The sequence below is a fragment of the Pseudorca crassidens genome, chromosome 7 (genome assembly GCF_039906515.1).
Source record: "Pseudorca crassidens isolate mPseCra1 chromosome 7, mPseCra1.hap1, whole genome shotgun sequence".
Lineage (NCBI taxonomy): Eukaryota > Metazoa > Chordata > Mammalia > Artiodactyla > Delphinidae > Pseudorca > Pseudorca crassidens.
The window spans coordinates 55,042,387-55,068,568 of record NC_090302.1 but is presented as its reverse complement, the minus strand read 5'-3'; the positions used below and the strand labels follow the sequence as shown (position 1 = coordinate 55,068,568).

The 26,182-nt window shown below is 42.2% G+C and overlaps 1 protein-coding gene across 1 annotated transcript in view; it reads right to left on the bottom strand.

The window, feature by feature from the left end:
* Positions 1-26,182, bottom strand: part of SLC1A1 (solute carrier family 1 member 1) — a 62,799-nt gene that overhangs the window by 26,253 nt on the left and 10,364 nt on the right. Inside the window, exon 2 of the mRNA XM_067744284.1 lies at positions 11,655-11,795. Within this exon, the coding sequence (XP_067600385.1) occupies positions 11,655-11,795 (141 nt within the window). The remainder of the gene's footprint in view (positions 1-11,654; positions 11,796-26,182) is intronic.

Here is a 26,182-nt window from a genome sequence, read left to right as displayed (position 1 = left end):
CATCTTAGTGTTTTTCTTTTTTTTTCATTATTGTGTGCTCCACCCCACTCGCCCCTCCTCCAGTCTTAGATATTTTTTCCTCATAGCCATCCCATGAAATTTTAATAGCACAAACTGTTCATCTGTTCACGTACTAAATGTATATAAGTGCTCTTTACATGAGAAGAGTAAGTCCCCCCTCCACCCTAGGAACCAGCTTTTGCTGCCTTGAGGCCATATTGCTCCTGTTGAGAATGTGTGGTCTAGCTCAATGGATGTTGTCCTGCAAATGGTAACTTAATCCAGACCTTGGACTCCGAAGACAGGGCTTTTCAAGTGCTCTCTTACATGTAGCTGGTGGCTACTGCAATGGACAGCAAAAATAGAGAACAATTCCATCATCACAGGAAGGTCTACTGGGCAGCGCTGGACTAGACTTTGTAGCACATGCATGGGGCTAGTATGAGACAGTGGTTGAGAATATGGCCCCCTTGATAAAGGAGAATGGGGAGCTATTTATGAGTACAGAGTTTCAGTTTGCAAGATGAAGAGTTCTGGAGATGAGTGGTGGTGATGGTTATGCAACAATGTGAATGTACTTAATGCCACTGAATTATACACTAAAAAATGGTTAAGATGGTAAATTTTAGGACTTCGCTAGCGGTCCAGTGGTTAAGACTCTGCGCTTCCAAAGCAGGGGGTGCAGGTTCGATCCCTGGTCGAGGAACTAAGATGCCATATGCCACAGGACATGGCCAAAAAAAAAAAAAAAAAAAAAAGGTAAATTTTATGTGTACTTTAACCACAATTAAAAATAATTTTAAAAATTTAAAACTCTTACAGGTGAAACATCACCATAGCATGGTGGGTTTTACTCTAAAGAGCCTCCTGGATTCCTGGCTTTCAGGCCACGCCTCATGCCTGGTGAAGTCTAGAGGACCGCCTCTCCTTACGGTCCACTCCCAAAACTCAATTCTTCTGGAAGCTAACACCTGCCCTTTAGCAACTGACAAATGAGAGGGAACTGTGCACTAATACACTGCAAAGCAGGTGCGACAGGATCTGCACAGAAATCAAAGGTAAGTGTTTGAAAGTTTATAGCAATTGAACAGAATTTTATGTCTGTTGAATGTAATAATAAAAAGTCGGGCAAGTGTTTTGTGTGTCTTTGTTTTTTATATCTTCTTCCTAGTAATTCATTTCTATTATAGTTTACAAAGATTACTGATCCATGCAGATTGGAAATTTAAAAAACTGGATCTTTCCCACCCACTTTAAAAACTGGATGCTCTGTAAAGCACTGGTGCAGAGACCTGGTACCATGGGCTTTCAGAGGAGCCAGAGGTGTCACCAGGCTGAGGTGACCAGAAGCAACTCGCAGCAGGCAGCATCAAGATGTGCCGGATTCTGACAGAGATTCTTTGCTTGGCCACACTTTAGTCAGGCTTCTGAACCTTCTCTTAGGCCCATCTGTGTACTTCCTTGCAAAATACAGTTTTACCAAGAACCCTGCTAAGTCAGTTTAGCCAGAACCCCCTACCCTTGATATCTGATCATCCTAGACATCTGATCAGGTCTCTTAATCCTCTACCATCTCCCAGATGATGTCTGATTACTCTGGCCTGTCTTCAACATCAATCTTATTGGGTCAGTTTAGCCAGAATCCCCCTTACCCCTGATGTTTTCTCTTAATAATTATCCATCCCGTGCCCCCCACCCCCGTTGCTCCTTGGCTATAAATTCCCATTTCCATGCTCTATTCAGAGTTGAGCCCAGTCTCTCTTCTCCACTGCAAAATCTCATTGTAGTGGTCCCTACACTTGTCTTTATGGTTCTAGGTCAAGTCTGCCTTACCATCTTTAACAAGTATCACCGAATTTCTTTTCTTTAACAAGTCCAGTTACCAGTGAGTCCAGGATTGTCCTTTAAAAACAGGGATAGTTTTAAGGCTGAGCTGTGGCCTAGAAACAGAGGTAGTCCTTGGAATTTAGGGGCACCTGCTAGCTCTTTAAGAAACCACACTTGTTTTTTCACCTCCGGAGGAGGCTTGGATGAGCTGGGGTGCTGGCTCCTGACCAAAGCAGTAACAATCTACTAGAATTTTTTTATGAAAACACTGCAAAGGAAGCGTGGGCTAAACAATAGTATGTTTTAAAGATAAACAACTGAGGGCAAAAGACTCCTCTGAGAGCTCTCTGATTAAGCTACCACCCACCTGAGAACAAAATTTCATGATGATCTCTCCCCACCTTGCCATTAAGGTATCAGAATTAACTGTTACTGGAAGATTTTTGGGTCTGGCATCTGATGGTGCTTCACAATTGTGAATGGACACATCATTCAAGAAACTCATTGCACTGGGGCATCCTCTTATCCAGAGGACTCCTGTCTCTCCATCACCAGCAGAGAGGCCACCGGCACATGGAGAAACAAGTATGGGCTTCGGTGGGACCCCCTGGGATCACATCTATAAAATGGAGGGTGTTTTTTCTTTTTAATAAATTTATTTATTTTTGGTTGCGTTGGGTCTTTGTTGCTGTGCGCGGGCTTTCTCTGGTTGCGGCGAGTGGGGGTTACTCTTCGTTGCGTTGCGCAGGCTCCTTGTGGTGGCTTCTCTTGTTGTGGAGCACGGGCTCTAGGCACGTGGGCTCAGTAGTTGTGCTTCGTGGGCTCTAGAGTGCAGGCTCAGTAGTTGTGGCACCCGGGCTTAGTTCCTCCGCAGCATGTGGGGTCTTCCCGGACCAGGGCTCGAACCCGTGTCCCCTGCATTGGCAGGTGGATTTTTAACCACTGCACCACGAGGGAAGTCCCTAAAATGGAGGTTTTAAATGCCTCTACCTCGTAAAGTGTAATTGTGAGGAGCAAAGTGAACAACCCCATCTTGTACAGCTGTTGTAAGGGTCAGAAACAGTACCTATAGCACGCCTAGAACTTAAATTTTACTCAGTCAATAGCCTCCGTTATTATTGAATGAAATGATCAATATGAAATGTGTCACTGGGCACGTGGAAGGCACTACACAAGTGTTAACTCGTTCGTTCCCTCACTCCTACCATAATCCTTCTGTATTCCTTCATCACATGGCCACTAAAGAGATCTTTTTAAAACATAAATCAGGCCACTTCACATGCAGGTATAAGCCTCTCGTTGCACTTAAGGTAAAATAGAAAACCTATGTATGGCTGCCTGCCCCCAGGCACCTCTTCCCAGGCTCTGGTGCCCAGGCAGCAGAAGGTTCCAGAATGGAGCCCGACTCTGCGTCAGTCCTAAGTGCTGCCCTTATGATCTGTGTAATCTTGGAAAATTGGCTGAATCTCTCTTCAATCTCCTGTTTCCTCATCTCTGAAGATAGAGAGGTAAAGTCCTACTTACTTTCATTGGGTTGCCATGAGGATAAAGAAGTAAGTTCATTCCCCAGAGAAAACAAGGCTGGCTATGCTCTCACTCTGTTGATTCGGGGGGACTGAATTAATACTCCTGGGATGTTAAAAGGGGGAAAGAGAAAAGGCAGAGGGGAGCATGCAAAATATATTTCTGTGCACGCTTCACTTATGACATCTATTTTCCTTAGAGACATTAATACAAAGAACTGCCTTGAAATAGGTTCTATCACCTCCCAGACTATTCTTTGAAGTTAAAAAAAAAAAATGGTCCCCAGCAAATGAACTAAAGCCTCTCACTTGCAGCCTTTCTCAGCAGGTCCACATTTGATGTTCAAAACATCTGTCAAGAAGCAATGGGCTGGTCTCCTGGTTCTTCAGCAATCCAGGTGCTGTTTTAACTTTTTTTTTTTTTTAATATCATAGAGGACAGTGGTATTTGTAGTTGGGCCAATTTTTCAGAAGATTCAATGAGCTTTTATAGGAGGCTTCTTGTTCAATAAGCATTAAACACACCTCAGAGGATCTAAGGAGCTCAGCCGCTCTCTTCAAAGTCCGTGCTTTGACATCAGGATAACTAACAGCTCAGTGAGACTTTTTTGGCTTTCTACCGCAAGCTAATTATTACCGAGCTCTCTCTTTGCTTCTCCTTACCTTACAAAGCTGGTAGCTCAGGCATCTGGGTAGAGGCTGTTTGTATGCTGAGGAACTTAACACTGCCGGCAGAGCAAGCCTTTTCCTATTATTTTCATTTCCAGAATGAACGCACTGTGTGAACTCACCTGTGTGGGCTTGATTCTAATATTGACCCTGTAGCTTCTGATGCCAACGTTGGGACTGTCTAGAAACCTCTGATAGTATCAGACAAAAAAGAGTAAGTTAAGAAATTATATAGCTCTTCCAGGGCACTATGACATAGTATTATCATTATCCCTATTTTACAGTTGAGGACGCGTTAAGTAAATTGTTCAAGGTTTCACAGCTAGTAAATGGCAGAGCCAGGATGCAAACCCAGGCAGTCTGGCTCTTAACCAGTAGACTCTCCTGTTCCTCTGTGATTGATACTGACAAAGATTCTTTGCTTGACCACACTTTAGTCAGGCTCCTGAACCTTCTCCTAGGCCTAACTGTGGACTTCACTGTAAAATCTAGTTTTAGCAAGAACCCTGCTAAATCAGTTTAACCAGAACCCCCATACCTCAATATCTGATCACTCTCCATATCTAATCAGGTTCCTCATTCTCCACCACCCCTCAGGGGATATCTGATTAACCTGGCCTGTCTCCAGCAAGAATCCTGTTAGAGGTCAGTTTAGGCAGAATCCCGCTTACCTCCGACGTTTCCTCACAGTAACCTTCCATCCACTGTTCTCACTACTCAGTTTCTTGGCTATCAACTCCCAGTGGCTCATGTTGTATTCATTTGGAGTTGAACCCACTCTCTTTCCTCCACTGCAAAATCCCATTGCAGTGGTACCTCTACCTACCATGATGGAATAAAGTCTGCCTTACCATCTTGGACTGTCACTGAATTTTCTTTTAAACAATACTTCCTCGCTTGTTCAGGGTGTTCCTTTGGAGATAATGACACAGGTGGGAGTCACTGCTCTAACTTGCTTCGTGTGACCTCCCAGGAAGGCGCACAAATCACATGAAGCCATGCCCTCAGCCTTCCATTCTCATGCCTCCTCCCCAGGTTTGCAGCATTCCAGTCCAAGTCTCACTGTCCTCCCAAGATGCCATGCCTTCTGCTATTTTCTTCTGCCTGGAATGCCTGCCTCACTTCATCTGATTCCTATCTCTTCTTCAAAACTCCACCCAATGTCCCTTCCCCGTCCTCATTCCCACAAAGCACTTATCACATAGCATTGCAATGTAGTTTCCCTTTCTTGAGGGACAGGACTTCTCTTTATATCTTGTATGCCCAGCACAGAGCCTGGGACATTGAAGATGAAATGAATGAATGAATGAATGTCGTTTCCCAGATCCATGTACTCCACAAAGGAGGTTCCTTAGAATCCTCGCATGATTTCTCACTCATTTTTTCTATTTTTTTAACAGGAGAAAAGTATACACATTTATTTAACACAAGTTTTACAGGACATGGAAGCCCTCATAAAGAATGAAGTCCCAAAGAAATGGCAAAACCTACTTGCTTTCACATTAGGTTGACAAAGAGAGGCAATTGAGGCAATTGTGGAAAAGTGACTCAAGTATATGAGGCTCACTCCTTTTTTTTTTTTTTTTTTTTTTTTTTTAAAGAAACAAAACCAGGTTAACTCAGTTGAACAGAGCTGTGAACCAGTCTAGCAGCACTGGTTTAGGCAAAAGGAAAGCTCATTCAGGGTGGACTCTCTGGGTTTCACTATGTCAGAGACTGAAGCAGGGAATACTCTTCCTGCTTTTCTCTTTATTACTGTGGCCAGTGGCACATTCATTATGGGAACTCCATTCCTTATGTATACAATATACCCCTTCCTTCTTTGGAGAAAACACGTTGTAGAAACCCAGTTAATATAATAAGTCCTCTGGCTTCAATAACTGTGTTCTAACACGACAAAAGTTTCTTGTTGGTCTTAGGGGAGTGTTTAATTCATGTGTGCAAAGCTCTTTAGGCCATCTTATTTTCTTGGTTCCCAAACAAATCTGGGAAAAGAGAAAGGAGGCACTTCTTGAAATGCAGGCAGAGTCCAGTGGTTCCAGATGGTGCAAATGAGGTAAGATGTTCATTCTCAGCCTGTGTGATTTTAAGCTCCAGCAGTAAGTTTTAAATTTATAATCCATCTTGAAGTGGCAATTTTCGTAGAGACTAAACTATATAAAAAAGCCACCAATGTTTCAAGAAAAGCATGCATACTTTCCCCCACAGATGAAGCTGATATTGGATGCTCTTAGTTACCTAACAGCAAGCTGTACAGCCAAGTGATATGTGAGTCTTCAACTCTTATACCTTCTGGCCAACACGGGGACTCATGGACTTGCGTGGCTAGCAGAAGACCTGGGATCCATGACCAGGTGGATGGTAGGAACTTCAGCCTCTCACAGGGTTAGTTTGTTTTCACACAGTTAACCAGTGTTTTCTGAATTAAACTGAACCTGTTTCAGGGAGGCACATGCCATGATTCTTTCCACTGGAGGGTGTGGGACAGCTTCCCGGTACACAGCCGATTATGAGTAAATGAAAACGTATCCTTAAAAAAAATGCCCTCTCCAGCCTAGCTGATCCCAGTATGTCACCACCTGCAAAGTCTGAATTTAAAAATAGGGATCTTGGGCTTCCCTGGTGGCACAGTGGTTAAGAATCCGCCTGCCAGTGCAGGAGACACTGGTTCAAGCCCTAGTCTGGGAAGATCTCACATGCCGCAAAGCAGCTAAGCCTGTGCGCCACAATTACTGAGCCTGCGCTCTAGAGCCTGCAAGCCACAACTACTGAGCCCACGCGCCTAGAGCCCGTGCTCCGCAACAAGAGAAGCCACCGCAGTAAGCCTGTGCACTGCAACGAAGAGTAGCCCCCGCTCACCGCAACTAGAGAAAGCCCTTGCGTGGCAACAAAGACCCAACGCAGACAAAAATAAAATAAATTTTAAAAAATATTAAACAAAAATAAAAATAAAAATAGGAGTCTCCAAATACCTTGATACTTCACTTTATCTGCTCCATCCTTCATTCTTGTGTGTCTTCACTTCTTATGAGTAGTATTTGCTTGGTGTGTTGGTGTGTCACTCAGATTCCATCCCAATTAGACTGTATCTTGAGAGTTAGAATCTAGTCTTAAATTTATCTCGCCAGAGGTCAGCTGCCAGCTGGTCTCCTATGATTTTTGTAAATAAACATTTTATTGGCAACGCAGCCAGGCCCAATCACTTACATATTACTGACTGCTGCCCTTCTGTGATAACCAGTTGGATAGTTGGGTAGGGACAGTATGGCTCAAAAGCCTAAAATATTCACTATCTGGACCTTTACAATAAAAGCTTCCAGATCCCTGCTTGAAAGGAAACCTACTCACACATATATTCTAATAAATACTGTTTATATCTAAGCCTTAATAAATACTGGCTGTTGCTTCATAAATACTGTTTAAATCAAAGCCTTCGTTAAACCAGTAATGGAAAACCTTTGCCCCTGGAGGTGAGATCAGATGGTTGTCATTGCAGCTTCTGCATCAGGGGAGTAAGACAGCATTCTGGAAAGATGCTCAGGGAATTTCTTGGAGCAGGCGCCAAGGAGCTGCTCCATTCCTGTGCTGGAGGCTCCAGTCATTATAATTTGTATATCAAAGAAAATGTGACCTGAATTTAAACTCACTGGCTGATAAGAATGAGCCAGGATTTTCCAGAGCCACAATTCTCAGGCATGGCCAAAAGCCATTTCCCCTGCTATTTCCCTGGTGGTGTGATATAAATACAGCTTACAGACCCTAATGTTAACAGAGCCTAAGCACTGATATTCTGCACATGGCACGAGTGTGTCCCTCAGGATGTAAATTAAGGGTAGGATTCTGTTGGTGCCCACACTATCCGCCTCTGAAAATGCCTTGAGATTATGTCTATTGTGCCTCCTCTCTCTCTTTTCTTTTTAATTAATTTATTTTATTTTATTTTTTAGTTTTGGCTGCATTGCATCTTCGTTGCTGTGTGCCGGCTTTCTCTAGTTGCAGCAAGCGGGGGGCTACTCTTCTTTGCTGTGTGCAGGCTTCTCATTGCGGTGGTTTCTCTTGTTGGGGAGCACAGGCTCTAGGTGCATGGGCTTCGGTAGTTGTGGCACATGGGCTCAGTAGTTGTGGTTTGCGGGCTCTAGAGCACAGGCTCAGTAGTTGTGGCGCACTGGCTTAGTTGCTCCGTGGCATGTGGGATCTTCCTGGACCAGGGCTCGAACCCATGTCCCCTGCATTGGCAGGTGGATTCTTAACCACTGTGCCACCAGAGAAGTCCTTCTTTTTTCTGTTTTAAAGCAAATTCCAGACATTATGTCATTTCATCCCTACATAATTCCACACACTTTTGATAAAAGAGCATTTTCTTACGTAACTAAATGCCATTATCACCGCTAACAAAATTATCAACAATTTCTTGATACCATCTCATAACCATTGTATATTCAAATTTCCCTGATTAATGTGACATCTGATCCTCATCATCACATAAAGAGATATTCTTCCTGTTAAAACAGCTATAAAGTAAGTAGTTTTACATCAGCAGAGGCTTTGATGGCAGAGGATTTTTTCCTACGTGTTATGCAAGATTATGCATAAGCACAGATCATTAGTCTTAGGTCTCAGTTTTGCTTGTCTCTACCACTAATTTATGTATCCTTAGGGCACTCACTCAACTCTCTCCCACTTCCAACATGTATTCTCCTTTGTCCTAATAAATGTATAAAATAAGCTCTTGACCTGCTGGATTTATAAAGGCTTTCAAAACTTGAAAACTGTTCTTCCTGTGTATTTTCCATAGCCATCTTCTGCTTTACTCTCCTGGTTCTGTGCTGGGTGGGGAGGCTGAGGACCACTGCAGGGTTTGGGGGAAGGACCACACACCAGGTGAAGGTGGTGCTGAGCTGCAGGAACAGGGAGCAGAGCTGGGGAGGAGAGTGGGAGGGAAACTACCAGAGGGAAGGCTGGAGGAGCACAGAGCAGAATCCATCCTACTTTCTTCCTCTGGAAGGAAGGAAGGAAGGGAGGGAGGGAGGGAGAGAGGGAGGGAAGGAGGGAGGGAGGGAAGGAAGGGAGAGAGAGAGAGGAAGGAAGGGAAGGAAGAAAGAAAATACAAAACAAAACTAACGTGTGTTTGCCTTGAAAATGCAAAGAAAGCTCAGTGAATCACTTTTTCTTAGTATCAGGATCTAATCATTGTTAGCCATTTGGTTTTGATCCCAACTCTTAAAATGTATATACATTTTAATAAAATTTGGATTGTACACAATATCTTGTTGTTTAATTTGTTTTATCCTTCTACTTTATATTGTATCAGGAACATTTCCACCTTCATTAACTATGTTTCCAAAACAAAGTGTTTAATAGTTGCATAGAATCCTAACTTACAGGTATAACATACATTTAGACAGCTTATAATTTATCACCATTATTAAAAAAATGTTACCATGAACATCCTTGTACCTAAATCTTTGAACATATCTCTGGTTATTTCTTTGCGGTAAATTCATCAAAGTAGAAATACTACGTGGAAAGGTCAGAACGTGCTCCAAACTGCCCCCAGAAAGTTTGTTCCAATTATACAGTAACTGAAAGTGAATGAATGAGCCCATTTCCCCATAACCTTGCCTTCATATTGTTATTATTTTTTCCTTTTAATCTGACAATTTAAAACACAAATATAGCATCATCGTTTCCATTCTGCTTTGTTCATGTCCCTTGAATCTTTGATCATTTTATCACTTTATGTCAAAAGAATGGGTAGTTGTTCTGCTTTCTAACTCCTGTTTAACTGCTGGGGATTTGGTGAAGGAAAATTGTAGAAATTTCCAGACCTGCGCTACACCTTCAAAAAGCAGCTAGGCTATGTGAATGGAATGCTGAGGGTTGCAAGGCTGAGCTAGCACCCAAAACAGCCAGACTGCAAAAATCTCACTAGTTATTGAATACCAAGAGCAGTATATATTTTCAAACATCCTACAACTAGTCTATAGATGTAAGTATCAATCACTAAGTAGTTTATGAACTTCGTGCAATCGCATGTAAAATACAGTATATATGTACAATTGTGAACACTTTTCTTGGGAGAGAGTCCAAAGCTTTCATCATGTTCTCAAAGGAGCCTAAGAAGAGATTAAGACTCTTCAATATGGAGAAAATTCTAAGGGGTTGTAATGGCAGTGTCTACAGGGAAAGGCAGGTAATGTAAATGAGTGAAGTAGATGAGGTATTAGGCAATAGGGAGTGGTGGGGACTGTGGCATCCTCAAATGCATTTGCTCCAAGTAAACAGAGTAGCTGTTTCTCAGCTCCAAACCACTGTTGGTGTGTGGGAACATGGCTCCAATGTTTCCTGATCTTATTTTTTTTTTCAGAGTAAGCCAGAAATCTGGATGCTTACATGAAGTTTTCCAAATTTTAAATGCTTACAATCACTTCTACAAATAAACAAACATTATATGGTACAAATGACTGGTCTGCTGATTTGGCCCTCTGGCTGCAGGGCCTAAAAGAAGCCAGTCATTTCAAAACATAATTATACTCTCTTTAGGTTTGTAATAGGCCAAGAACACCAACACCCAAGGGACTCTAGTCTGATTGGAGTTTGGCACTTCAAAAGGTCAATGGCCAAATCCACAGCTCAAGCAATGCATTGCTGAACGCAGAAGATCCTGACACCCACCCTCCCTTAACCCAGCCAATGTCCAGTACTCTACATAGATCAGTCCTAGGTCTCTTTAGTGGCAGCAGAGAAAAATGTTCTAGAAGAGGCCGTGTCGAGAACTCTAATTGCCTGGTTGTATAAAACCATGATTTTCAAGCTGGCACCACTAGTGATTGCCACATTTTACCTACTGCCAGAATGAAGATAAGGACAAGAAACTATGGAATGCACAGAGAAGCTTACCATACCCAGACAAATGACATTTTTGTAAGCCAAATTAATCTCTATCTACATCAAGGCGCTTGTTCTTTAAAGAGACCCTGCAATATAATGATCTATAAGGAAAAAATCATTTCCAAATTCAACTGCATCACAAGTTCAGATTTAAGAAAACCAGGTTTTTAAAATATGGTGCCAAGCCATCATTAAACCTTTTCCACAGCATGTGACTGCTGGTCCCCTGGGCAAATTTCCAAGGCAAGTATGTAGCAAGTTCTGAGTTCTGTGGAGAAGTGGATGTGAGTGAGAAGAGGGGACAGAGGACTCTGCAGGCTGCCGCTGACAGGGTAGGGGGCAGGATACAGCTGAGAAACAAACGAGTAAACTACTGAAAACATGATCAAGACTGACAACCACATTTTCCCTGAGGACACTGGCTGACATCTCATTGACCAAATATGCCCTTTTTTTTCCTTCCTCATAAGACATTATACGGCTGGTCAAATGAAGATCTGAGCTGCGGTGGACAGTGCTACAGGCAGAGCAATGCCACAAAGCAATGCCACTTTGTGAATAATGAAATATTTCACTCAAGCAAATACACACTTTCCAAGTGAGGGGTGTTTTGTGTGTCTGTGTTTGTGTGTGTGTGTGATGCATCAAGTGCATTTTGACTTTTTCCATAATAAGAAAAGAACAACTCAGGTGATGGGATGGCTCCTTAAATAATCATGGAGAATGTCAGTTTTCTCAAGGTACCTGTAATCATGCTGGATAGAATTAATGGTAAAACGATGAGTTTCAGCATTCTCATTAGAATTTCTCCAGGAAAGGAAAAGTAGAATTTCTCCAGGTTGGAGAGCTTGCTGTATTCTCGAACCAAAACGCCTATGGCAATCCCTAAGAAAAACAAGAATTGGAAAGAAGAAAGGAACAACATTGAGTTCTTCTGTATAAATTTCTACGGAAAAATACCACCCCCAGTGCAAATTTTAGTGGCAAGAAAAACAATTTTGATGATCTCCCATGAGTCTGTAAATGTTAAGACTTAAAAAACAAATCACATTTTAAAAGGTAAAGAGTACAAGTACACGTTATTCAGCAAATCTGGAAAAAGTATAGTTCGTGTGAAAGCTTTTGTTTTCATTTCTTTTCTTCCCCTTCAATTATATTTATTATCATGACAAAACATCTAAGAATACTGTGAGAAGGAAAAAAAAGTTCATCTTCGTCAACCCAATATAACTATTGTTTTTACACACCACTTTTATTCTGTCTACCTATAGATATTTTACATATTTTATAGTTTACATATCAGTTTGTATTTTTCTCATATTCTTTTAATAATAATTTTAGAAATACTCTTCTCTTTTTTAATTGAAGTATAGTTGATTTACAATGTTGTGTTAGTTTCAGGTGTACAGCACAGTGATTCAGTTATATATATATATATATATATATATATTCTTTTTCAGATTCTTTTTTTCCCTTATAGATTATTAGAAGACATTGAGTATAGTTCCCTGTGCTATACCGTAGGTCATTGTTGGTTATCTATTTTATATATAGCAAGGAAATGTTCCATATCAAGAAACATACATTCTCTGAAAGCTTGCCTTAATGTTAATATGAACTTCTTCACTTGTGATGACTCTGACAACTAAAAATCACAAATTCTATCAATAAATATTTCTTCTTTATCCTCTTCCAAATGGTTCTAATAACATCTAATTGGCTTACTCCCCCCCATCCCCAGGAATCCTCACTCCCTACTACCTTTTATTAACCGAGAAAGAAATTGGGTTGGGATGACTCACACATCTTTTTTTTCTTCATCAACCTCTGATGGATGACATGCTAATTGGGAGTAAAATGACTAGAGGACAGGAAGATTCAAGGAGGATATCACTGGATATGTTAATTCACAAATTCAAATAACTAGTATGTGAAAACTTAGAGTTATTTGGGTACAGTTAAGAATGCTAGGGCAAATGAAAAGAGATGTGAATTATAATCAATACTAGAGTTTTCATTTCAATTCTGGTATACTTCTCATGCCCACTAGTAGACCAAATAGATGAACCACATAAGATACATTTGTGTAGTAACCTTATCTTTAGCTTCCTTTTATTTTCCTGCATTAGCAGGTGGATTCTTAACCACTGCGCCACCAGGGAAGCCTTGGATATGGGTTTTTATGGGAGACATAAAAGTCACCAAGAGGAATCATTTAAAAGCAATCAAAGGTGACAAGCACAATGAATAGGTTACTATATTTAGTAATGAAAGCTTGACAGAAAGCTTTTTTGTGGCTCAAGGGCTTAGTTGCTCCGTGGCATGTGGGATCTTCCCCGACCAGGGCTTGAATCCATGTCGCCTGCATTGGCAGGCGGATTCTTAACCACTGCACACCACCAGGGAAGTCCACCATTCTTAATTATAGAGTTGAAATATATTTTAATGATTTTTCACAGTTTACAGCAAAGGTTGTAAATGTCCAAGGCCAGAAGTCCGGGCAGAAGTGCGAGAAACAGGCCTGAGGGGCCTGTGGTGGTCCTGACAGCTCCAGCCAAGCAGTGTCACATGGAAGTGAGGGTCCAGGGTGGCCTCATCTTCTGAATTTTTTACAGAGAAACTAAGAATCTGGGTCACTGTGTGAAACCACTCAATTTTTAAATGTTAATGAAAGCTTAAAAACAATTGTTAAGCTCTGTGAGGTCACACTAAATACTTCTGCAAGCCAACTTCCTGTTGAGCTGTCATCTTTTATTCTGGTTTTCCCACTGAAGACAGTATAGGAACATGATAAAACACAAGAGGGAAAGCTGCTGTGTTCAAAAGAAAGCAAACACCACAGGGACCAGGAAATGATCATGATGACCTCATACAGCCTCCCATGTTCTTGAGTGAATCCTGCAAGTGTTATCTAACTTCTTGCACGTAACACAGGAAGAGAGGCCAAAGAGAGGATGCTGCCCCTGCCATCAAGAGCCTACATTCTAGAAGGCAGGACAGGACATGCACAATAATGATAGTCAGAAGCGCTTGCGAGTCTACAGAGGACGCCACCCCAGAGTTTGTAGGAATTCAAGACTTTCTTGAAATTCCCATTAGGCTAGATTAAGAAAGGGAGAGGTTCCGATGCACCTTCCATAATAGAATAGGAATTCAAAAGGCAGGTATTATTGAAGAAGAAGGAAAGTGGGAGAAACAGCCAAAGACAGAGGAGTCAGGGGAAGAAGAAACACTCATCAAGTGCCTCTGTCCTAAGCACCTTTACAGTCATCTAACCTAACAAGCCTTTATTCTACAATGTACAGTTGTCCCTGCATTACTTAACCACAGGGGAGTGATTCCAGGAGCCCCTGCATATACCAAAATCCAAGGATGCTCAAGTACCTTATATAAAATCATGTAGCACAATGAATACGTACAAGAAAGGTTAGAAAACTTGCCCATGGTCATATGGCCAGCCTTGAGACCAGGTCTGTCAGACCCCAAAGTGCAGCTCCTTCCATGAAGAGGTTACAAGGATGTGTTTGGCCAGTGGTTTGGCTGGTGCTCGAGGCGTGGTTTAGAGAACTGAGACAGAAACCTAAGTTGGGGCACACAATGAAAGGCCTAGAATGCCAGCAAGGAGAATTTATACTTCCCTAAGCGTAGGTCCCTTCCGATAACTGGGTCATTGTGCAGATTAAACAAGAGAAACCATGTGTTACACTATAACGTAATATACCAAGATTAGCTATTAGTAGAGATAACGAGAAGCCATTGAACATGTTTGCATAGGGGTGGGCCTGGATTGGAGATAAAGCTGGCTGAGGTATGTAGGGGCTGAGATACGTAGGAAACTGTCCAAATGTTCAGGCCATTCAGGGTAGGTGTACAGTGGTGTCTTTAGAAGGCTGCCTGGGGTGAAGGGCTCAGCTCTGAAGTCAGACACATCTGATTTGGAACCTGGCTCTTTTGTGGAATCGCAAGTCACTTCCTTTTTCCTTGTGGCAACTCCAAAGAGGAACCAGGCTAGCCCTAGTACCAGAGCGGTTCTCTAAAAGGATCTGGAACTGAAGGCCAGTCACAGGGACGTGGCTTGAATTCAGAAAAAACATTTTTAGGTGGCTGAAGAGAAGTGACTTTCCTAACAACTTGCTCAAGTAATCTTTCAGTTCAGGGAAAACACCTGACTGGAAGGAGGGAGGAGGATCTAATTCCTTGCCCCATACTGAAAATGTACAGGAAAGAAGCAATCAGAATGCTGTGCTTCCTGCACGCACCGCCTGGCCTTCCAGGAAGGGCAGGAGATTCTGACAGTAGCAGCCTGGTGGGAGAGGGGGAGAGGATGCTCAACGTGGGTCCAAGAGTCCATTCTGGCTGAAAAGATAACTCTTTACCAAGAGGATGCTAGGACCCAGAGAAAGAATTCTCAGACTGCAACATCCTACGAGTGAAACCGGATGGATGTCTGGAGGAACCTAGCCAGGCTGAGTAAGCTCTCCATCTCCCCACCTCTGGACATTCCCCTCCACACTGATACTGGTGTTTGCCAAGGAGTTTGTATTCTGACCTCTTCATGGGCTGTCCACTCTCCTAGGGTAATCTTATCTGCTCTTATAGATTCAGTTTCCACTTCTATCTCCTGCCTCATTCTGTCTCCCAAGTTCCAGGTCTTCAGGCAATCTCTACCTAGATATATATAACTCAACATGGGACCCAACATACTAAAAATAAACCTATCTTTCCTTCTCCCAGAAGACTTCTGACTTTTCCTCCTGGGTTAGCTGGTGGTTTTAAAATAGGTCCACACATTATTTGACACTCTTCCCATCAGGAGATGGAGTCTCTGTCCCCTTCCCTTAAACCTGGGTAGGTCTTTGTAATGACCTTAATAAAGAAAATACAGCAGAAATGAGCCTGCATGGAGTCTGAGGCTAGCTTAGAAAAGGGGTGGCTTTTGATGGTTTCTCTTCTTGGGACACTCACTTTGAAGCCCTGAGATACCATGTAAAAAGTCCAGCTACCCTGAAGCTGCCCTGCTGGAGAGACCACATGGGAGAGCGAGTGAGTGAGTGAGTGAGTGAGTGACAGAGAGAGAGAACAGCTGTCTGAGTCTTCCAGGCAGTAAACATGTGAGTGATGGCCCTTCAGTTGACTCCAGCCCAGCCACCATATCCCTGCAATCACAAAAGTGACCTCAAGTAAGAATTGTTTAGCTGAGCCCAAATAATTCTCAGAACGACGAGGGATAATAATATGATTGCTATTTTAATCCACTAACTTTGGAAGTAATTAGTTACACAGAAATAGATACCTGGGAGTTCCCTGGTGGTGCAGTGGCTAAGACTCCGAGCTCCCAATGCAGGGGACCCGGGTTCGATCCCTGGTCAGGGAACTAGGTCCCACATGCATGCTGCAACTAAGAGTTCGCATTCCACAACCAAGGAGGCTCCCTGCCGCAACTAAGATCCAGCGCAACCAAATTAATTAATTGGCTTATTAATTTAAAAAAAGAAATAGATACCTGGAAGAGTTCCCTATCTTCCTAAATTGTGTTGTAACTGCAGACATTTTTTGAGGGCTGTGTAGACTATGGTCAGGTACTGTTCTAAGCAAAATTAACTCTGACTGATCTTCACAACTCTGTGAGGTGACTTCATTTTCAGGTGAGAGACTGAGGCACAAGGAAGTAAAGTAGCTTGCCCAAGGTCCACAGGAAATAAGTGACACAGCTGAGATACCGAAGCAGTCTGGGTCTAAAGTGGTACACTTTGGGGACATTCTAGACAACTCTGCATCCCATCCCAGGCCCACATCGAACAGCCACCAAGTACTGCTGATTCTACTGTCTAAACAACTCTCCAATCTGTCTCTCTCCCTTCCATCCTCACTGCCACCACCTTGGTTCAGGTCGGCCTCATTTCTCACCAAGACTATTTCATCAACTTCCTAATACTCTCTCTGCTTCTGGTCTTGCCTCTTCCAATGCATCCTCCAAATCAAAGCCAGAACGATCTTTCCGAGATGCAAATCTGGCTGAGTTACTTTCCTGCTTAAAGCCCTTTCAATGGTTTCCCATCACGGGGTGGCATGCAAGCTCCTTGGTCCGCCCTACCCCCAGCCCCACCCCAGTGCCCAGGTCTCTGAGCCTGTGCACATAGGCCCTCTGCTTTCTGACTTTACTTGTTTACCATTTCAGCTACTTCAAAACTCAGCTCAAGGGACTTCCCTGGTGGCGCAGTGGTTAAAAATCCACCTGCCAATGCAGGCGACACAGGTTCGAGCCCTGGTCTGTGAAGATCCCACATGCTGCAGAGCAACTAAGCCCGTGCACCACAACTACTGAGCCTGCGCTCTAGAGCCTGCGAGCCACAACTACTGAGCCCATGTGCCACAACTACTGAGCCAGTGTGCCAAAACTACTGAAGCTAGCGTGGCTAGAGTCCGTGCTCCGCAACAAGAGAAGCCACCACAGAGAAGCCGGCGCACTGCAACGAAGAGTGGCCCCCATTCGCAGTAACTAGAGAAAGCCCTCACGCAACAAAGACCTAACGCAGCCAAAAATAAATAAATAAATAAATTTATTTTAAAAGACGAAAACAAAAACACCTCAGCTCAAGGGTGTTTGGAAAGCCTTCCCAACCTCCTCTATGTGACGTGTGTCCAGGTAACAAGGCAGGCCCTGGCTGGCCCTGCAGGTGTGGAGTTAAGAAGATCCCTTATCTTCCACGCCCCCAAATACCAAAAACAATCAGATCAGATATCCTCCGTAGGAGGGCAGCATCAGTCCACTGGAGGCTTTGCTCTTCACAGGAATGAAAAGACACCAGAAAGAAGGAATTCCTCACACCATTTAAACATAGAACACCTCCTGAAACACTGGGCCTGTCTGTACCAGCCAGACTCTTAAGGTGTGTGTGTATGTTTAAGTGTATTTATCATACAATAAGACTGAACTTTAATGCACAGTCTTATGATTTTTAACATGTGTTAAAATTCTTACAACCACCGTCAAAATTAGGATATGAACAGAGAATAGTTCTATCACCCCTAAGAACTCCCTTATGCTATACCTTTACAGTGATACACACACACACACCCCCTGTCCCTAACCTCTGGCAACCTCTGATTTGTTCTCCTCCACTATGTTTTTTTCTTTTTGAGAATGTCTTGTACATAGAATCATACTCTACGTAGCCTTTTAATACTGGTTACTTTCACTAAGTATGATGCACTTGAGATTCATCCATGTTTTCTGCATATCAATAATATGTTCCTTCTTCTTGATGAATGGATCACCTCTTATAGGTGGACAGTATTTATCTTTTCATTCACTGAAGGACATCTGGGTTGCTTCCTGTTTTGGGTGATTATGACTAGAGCTGCTATAAACATCTGTGTATAAGTTTTTGTGTGAACATAAGTTTTTCTCTTTCTAGGGTCTACACCCAGGAGTAGGATTGCTGGGTCATATGGTAAGTGTATATTTAACTTCTAAGAAACGGCCAAACTGTTTTTTAGAGTGGTTGTACCATTTTACATCCCCACCAGCAAGGTTTAAGAGGACCAGTTGCTCCACATCTTCACCAGCACTCAGTACTGGATTTTTTTATTTTAGTCATTCTAATAAGCATGTAGTGGCATCTTGTGTTTTTTCGTAATTTATCCTTGTTTTATTGAGATTTAATTGACATACAGCACTATATAAGATTCAGGTGCACAGCACAGCGATTTGACTTACATACATTGAGATGATGACCACAAGATGTTTACTGAACATCCAGCATCTCACATAGATACAAAATTAAATAAACAGAAAAAAAAATTTTTCCTTGTCTCCTTGTGGTTTTAATTTACATTTCCCTAATGGCTAATAATGCTGAACATCTTTTTGTGTGTTTACTTGACAACCTCTTTGATGAAGTGACTTATTAAAGTTGGATTATTTGTTTTCTCACTACTGAGTTTTGAAAGTTCTTATTATGTTCTGGATACAAGTGCAGACATGTTGGCTATGTGATCTGCAATTATTTTTTCCTAGTATGTAAGATTCTTCAGTCTCTTTCCCCCCACCCAGCTTTATTGAAATATAACTGACAATTAAAAATTGCATACATTTAAGGTATACAACTTTATGATTTGCTGTGTTCATTCTCTTAACAGTGTCTTTCATAGAACAAAGGTTCTTTTTTTTATAAAGTCTAATTTATCAATTTTTTCTTTTATGAATTCTATTTGGTCATAATATCTAAGAACTCTTTGCCTAACTCTAGGTCACAAAGACTGAAAATTTTTTTTACTTTTCTTCTAGATCTATGATCCGTTTTGAGTTAATTTTGTATAAAATATGATGTTTAGGTAGAGATTCTTCTTTTTTTTTTTTTTGCATGTGAATGTCTAGCTGTTCCAATACCATTTGCTGAAAAGACTTACTTTCTTCTTTGAACGGCTTTTGCATCTTTGTCAAAAATCTGGAATCTCTATTCCATTTTATTGACTTATGTGCCTATCCCTTCACCAGTATTACAAAGTCTTGATTACTGTCATCTGTGATTCTTCCAACTTTCTTCTTCTTTTTCCAAATTGCTTGTTATTCCTTTGCCTTTCCATATAAAGTTTAGAATCAGTTTGTCTGATACATCTACAAAAAATACTTCCAGGATTTTGACTAGAATTGCATTAAAACTATAAGCCAATTTGAGAAGAACTGACATCATCATTATGATGTATCTTCCAATCTACGAACAGGTATGACTGTTTATTTAGGTCTGGAATTTCTTTCATCAGTGTTCTGTAATTTTCAACTATAGATCCTATTCATACATCTTGTTAGATATATACCTGATCTTTTACTTTTTGGAGCTATTTTAAATAATATTTTAAAATTTCCAATCTTACATTGTTAGTATATAGAAATAACAAATGCTTTTTTGGGAATTAATCTTGTATCTTGCAACCTTGCTAAATCACTTACCAGTTTTAGGAGTTATTCTGTAGATTCCTTGGGATTTTCTATGTAGAAAACCGTGCCATCTGTGAACAGGGTAAGTTTTATTTCTCTCCAATCTATGTTCATTATTTCTTTTTCTTGCTGTATTGCACTGGATCAGGCTTCCAGTGAGATACTGAATAGAAGTGGTAAGAGTGGACATCCTTGCATTATTCCTGATTTTAAGGGGAGAGCATTCAGACTTTCATCACTAAATATGACACTAGCAATAGGCTGGGTTTTTGGGGTTCGGGGGGTTGTTTTTTTAAAATTCTTAAGAGTTTAAAGCAAAAATTCAATTGTGGGCCTTGCTTAATTTTCCTTCTCCTCCCTCAGGCTTTAAAGTAGTTTCTGTCTTAATTATTTTCAAAGTATGTGTTTATTATCTAAACAACTTCAAATGTTTCTGTAATGCTATGAATTCAATAAAGCTTAGCAATGAGTATACACCAAGTGCATTCAGGAAACAGTTCAGGAGCACAACAGATAAAAGGCAAAACATTTGCTGTAACTGCCACCCAATGTCCATTGTCTCTGCTGTTAATAGCATATCTCCCAACTCTCAATCTGTTTCAGGTCCAGCTCAAGTTATAACTAATTCAGAAGTTAGGGGAAGAGGGTGGGATGAAGGAGTGACTTTGGCCTGGTCCATCAGATAATCTCGTTTCCTTAGTACCAAGACTGATTATGGAATGGTCATTGACCTAATTAGGACTGAGTGAAACTCAGGCCAAGGCCCCAGAGTCTTGTTTGAACAGAGAGACATTTTCTCTTTTCTGCTGGGTATGAAGCAGGGATATGGAAACCTTGAACTGTGCTGGCAGCTATCTCACCACCAGTGGGAGTGTCTTACCTGAGAGTGAAAATAACACAAAGAGTGCAGAGATTACACGTAAAGAGAGAATAGGACAGAATGATATTTTTGAACCCCTGAATTCAGCTGTACTTGAAACCACTCACCATTTCTGAGCTCTTAAATTCTCTGAACCATAAATTCTATGCCGACCCCCCACATTTCTGACTTAAGCCTGTTCAACTGGGATTTTCTGTCACTTCCAATTAGAAGAGTGGGGAGAGCGAAAGTGTCACTGATATTCTGGGTGCCCTCTCGATCAACCACGCTGGCCCTCTTTGCATGAAAGAAAAGCTGGTTGATGTGAGGGCAAGGCCTTCTAGCTGTGGAAGCCATGGGGATGGACCTGTGGGATAGGGCAAGGTAGGAGAATGGTCATGCTGGTACATGGTTACAGACGATACAGGAGTCATTATACACTTACTTCTCAAAATGCCCATAGCAGAGGCCTCCAGTATTACCAGACACCATCAGACTAACTTCTCTACCATCATTCGTAGAACTTGATAATGGTGTCCCAAGAAAACCTCTTAGCATGGCATTCAATATCATGTGGCTCTGTGCCCGTTATTCTCCCTTTGCCCTTTAGATTTACCTTCTGTCCTTTTCTGCCCCGCTTTGTGTCCCGGGAGAGTGATCTCTACCAATTATGTAACCTGGGGTTCCTTGCCCTCTGGCTTTAGCCAAGGAGAAGCACTAACTGTGGATCTTAGGACAGAGAGAGAAAAGTTGGGATATATGTTGTCTTCATTCCTTCCCTGTCCTGCCATGGTTCTGGTAGTGGCTATGTTCCTCTGTGGCCATACAGGTCCTATCAAGCAGCTACTCTGTTGCAGCCCAGCCCCCAATGGACTGTGATAACACTGTCCCCACTTCCCTTGACCATTCTGGCATAGGAGAGTTAACAGCTTCCCACAGTTACTAGCCCTGGGTGCCTCACCATCCCTTAACCCCACCTAACTCTGTAAGTAGTCCCTTGATTACAGTCTGTTCAGTTATATACTTTTGAGAGAGTGGATCATCTGTTTTCTGCCAGGTCTGCCCTAGCTGATATAGGCCCTCACATCTTCATCATCATTGATCTTATCATGTCCGGTCACAATAAACTCCTTGCTGTTTCTTAAAGATGCTCCTTGCTTTTGTGCGCTTGTTCGCAGATCCCCCTCCAAGGGAAACCCTTTGTCACTATCTTTGCCTAGTGAAGTGCTAATCACCCCTCAAAACAGAGTCACCTCCTCCAGAAAGCCTTTCCCAGGGTCTCTCCCCAGGTGAGATGAGTCTCTTCTCTGGGTCCTTCAGAGCTTCATCTTCATCTATTGTCCCCTCTAAAAGACCTCTATCTCAGCCCCTCCCTTCATCGCAAGTTCCCAAGGCATAAGCATTGTATGCTCACTTTTGTACCCCTGTAATGTCCCAGGCACCAGTGCCTGACACTCCATGGATGTTTGGCCAATACCTGCTGCATTGAAGTGAACCATTTTGCTATTTAATGCATATGCCCAGGAAACCACTGCATTTTCTATTCGTTACTCATCAAATCTGATTACAAAAGGCAGGAGAAAATAGCTGAGATAGGGTACCATTAGCAGAGCGTGAAAACTGGGCTATAGGAATGTGGGTACAATTCTGCCATGTTGTCCCAGGGCCATCAAACCCAGAGAGGCATCATAAATATGGCCTCTCCAGTGATGGACAATGGGTATAGTAATGTACCCATGAGAAGTTAGGTGCCTGGTTCCTACACCTTGGGACTTCTCCCAGGCTTCTGGAGCCCCTGGAGTCCAAAGAGTCCCTTGGGTTCAAGTGAGGATAAGGTTGGTTATAGGACCAACCCACAGGAATCCAGTCTCTACAGCAAGCATTCAACTGGCTTAGAGGCCCAGCTTGTTCTAAGCTAGGAACAACCAGACTGTCCCTCCCCCCTAAAGATGGGTCAGTCCCACATATGTGTGTTTGGGTTATTTCCTGAGATACCTATCTATGACTTGACTTGTGGATTCTAAAATCTCCCGTTTCCTACCTGTGGTTGACTTTTTTTATTCTACTTTTTTTTTTCCGTCTTAAAATGGTTCACATCTGCTAAACTCATGGGTCATTCTACCGATCAGGTTATTTTATACATTCCTGTGAAAGATCTTCATCTACCTTGTGGCCATACTCCACTCTTTCCCCTCCTTGGTACCCAGGCAAATATTTGGTCTCCAAGTCCCTGAAGGAATGACAAGTCTCCTCACTCAGACGTACACAGTTTGGAGAGGCCCTGGAATCCTCTGCTTGAAGGACACACCTTTTCTTCGGGTTTAACACCAGATTATCCGGGAACCCTACCTCTTTACAGTAACCAGTTTTACAACTCCCATAAACACCTTCTTGGTTCATTACACAATCTTAGGAAGGCTTCTTTCCATGTGTAAAAGAAATCTGACCATCTACCCCACAGTGGGGTTTAGTCAGGGGCAATTTGAGAGCAGGAAAGAGATGGACCTCTGCGAGAGAGAAGGGAGCCAGTCATCCTGGATTTTCTAGACCTGTCACAAGCCTGGAATTCCCATCTTGATGAACCCTGCATCCAGAGTGCTAAGTCTAAGTAACTGGGACTCCCCAACTTTCTCAGCCCATTCCTCACCTCTGCCTCAAAATTGTGTCACCTGCTTATTCTTACCATGTTCCTGCCTGCCAACTGTTTATCCCTCTCTTCTCCTAACTTCTATGGAGCCTTAACTCTGACCTCTCCTTCCCCACTCCCAGAAGGACTGCAGAAATATTTACTTTCATCTTCAAATGAGTTAAGGTGTATTTGAAGAACTGTATAATATTTCCTAAATTAAAATGAACGTGGTACCCAGTGTTGAAAGTTTGGGTCAGGGATTTCTGTCTCTAAATACCTCAGATGCTTCTCTTAACCCTAACTGAAAGAAAAAAGGCAAAGACAGACCAGCTTGTTTATTACCTCTGAAAGGAAAGAACACTCATGTATAGAATATTAAACATGTCATATAGCTAAAAAGGGCCAGATGTCTTTTCACAGGGATGAGAGTTGGGCCCTAGAAAACACACGAAGATAACATTGTATATTAGTGTCTTCAAGGAATAACATTGTAACCAGGACTCAAGTTTTACAATTTGCATGACTCCCTTTTTTCTTTGTTTATGGGAAACAATAACAAACATTTATAAGACACTTTATAGTTTTATAAAGTACCTCCACATGTTTAGCTCATTTGATTAAAAACAATGGATTAGATTTAAGGTCTAGAGATAAGTATAAATGCATTTAAGATGACTGGCAGAGACCAAAAAAAGAAAAAAAAAAGAAACAAACATGGTGAGTATAATCTTTTCACAGTAATACTAGAGGATTTCGTTTATTCTTGGAATCTTGGAATGTTTTACGTTTGTGAGGATCTTCAGCCTCCTTTCTCAGTATTGCCCTCATGAACAGATGTTCCAGGGCATGGGGAGAGGCTGTAAAAGGGGAGAAAGAGAGAGAATCTAAGCAAAAAGTCACAGCTGCAAACCTCACTGCAAAATTCACTGTGATCTACCAACACTTTCCCCTAGAACACAGAGCCCTGAACAGGATTCAAAAAGCCTTTAAAAACTCAGCGATGAGCACTGCAGGATCTTGATCTTGGATTCAATAAATCTAGTCTTCTATGGTTACTTACTTGCAATTTAAAAAGCAGCCAAGGGGGCTTCCCTGGTGGCACAGTGGTTGAGAATCCACCTGCCAATGCAGGGGACATGCGTTCAAGCCCTGGTCCAGGAAGATCCTGCATGCCGCGGAGCAATTAAGCCCGTGCACCACAACTACTGAGCCTGCGCACCTAGAGCCCGTGCTCCGCAACAAGAGAAGCCACCGCAATGAGAAGCTCATGCCCCACAACAAAGAGTAGCCCCGCTTGCCGCAACTAGAAAAATCCCACGCACAGCAACACAGACCCAACGCAGCCAAACCTTACCCAATCATTTCCACTTAAACAACAGTAGATGTAAACTTCTAATTTTTTTTTCAAAAAAAACCAAGCTAGTTAGAGATTACTGGCAAATACTTATATTCAATGCAAATGGCAAACCAGTTACAGAGAAGACCTGGGCATGTTTCTCCGGGACTGTGTGTTCTGCACTGGCAACAAACAAGAGCTCAACCTCTGTTACTCTGTGGAACTCAGAATTTCTCCCATGTGATGAAACCTCAGGAAATTCTCTAGGTGTGAGAAAGAAATCAATGAAGCGGAAGCAGAAATGGAGCAAACCTGTTATGTCTCCTGGTTGACAATTAACTTTTGCTAATAAAAAAAGTAAAAACTCATCTTCAGAATCTTTAACAACCAAGTCTAGTGTTTGTCCAAGCTGTTTAAGCTCAAGGTCTACTGGAACAAGCAGCACAGACAGGCTAATTAATCTCTTATCATAGAAATAATCTCCAGACAGGGACAGAAATGGGCAGAATTTGGACAGGGATGTGAAACGATGTGTGGAGGGGGAAAACCTAGAAAAAAATTCACTGAAAGACATAGGAGTTGCCAAATACCACATTCAAAAAGACTGTACCATCCAAGGGTGATTCAGCTCCACGCCATGGCCCAACTTTGGGAAGCCAGATGGATCTTCCAATCTCTCTAATTCTGTCCAGTTTCAGTATTGTATGGAAATATTAGTTAGTCTAATTAGTCCAAAGAACTCTCTGGAGATCAGGCTCATTCCTGTGCTGGTTTCCTGAGAAGGTCAGATCTTCCTCAGGGTAGAAAGATGCTCTCCATTCTGAAAGCTCCAGGGTCATGCTGAGCTCACACTAAAATGGCTTCAGAACTGTTAGTGATTAGGCTTGCCCTTCTTCTGGGGCCCCCAAACTAGGAGTAAAGTATATTTCAGATGACCCCAGCTTGGATAAGAGTTCCTCAGGGTCTTCACTCAAAAACCCATGCAACTTACTGGGTAACTAGGGGGTCGATGGGATAGGCTCATCAAGGATTGACCTCTTCTTCAATGAAGAAGGTTCTATATCAGTCAAAAATATTTGGGAGCATCTCTTATGAAGCAGGTACCAGGTTAGATGCTATGAGTGTGACAGACCCATATAAGACAGCATTTTTTTTTTTTAACCCTCAGGACACTGAGATAAGAAAGAGAAGCTGTAAAAACATAACAATACATATATTAAATAGTTTCATACAATACTGAAATCGGACACAAGATAAAGACCCCTGTACTCATATCATTATCTCTACCTGGGTTTGTCGTCTTTCCAATCTTCATGCCCAGAAATCCTACCACACCTGCTCAAGGCCATTCCTGGCCTCCTCCAATTCCCATTTCCACCTGTTTCTCAATTCCCCCTCTTCTTTGAAGGCCCAAGGCGTGTTGTAGCTTTCCTGCAGCATTTACAACACTTACACTCATATTAGTGATTTCTGTGCACATATTGCCTGACAGACTAAGACAAAACAC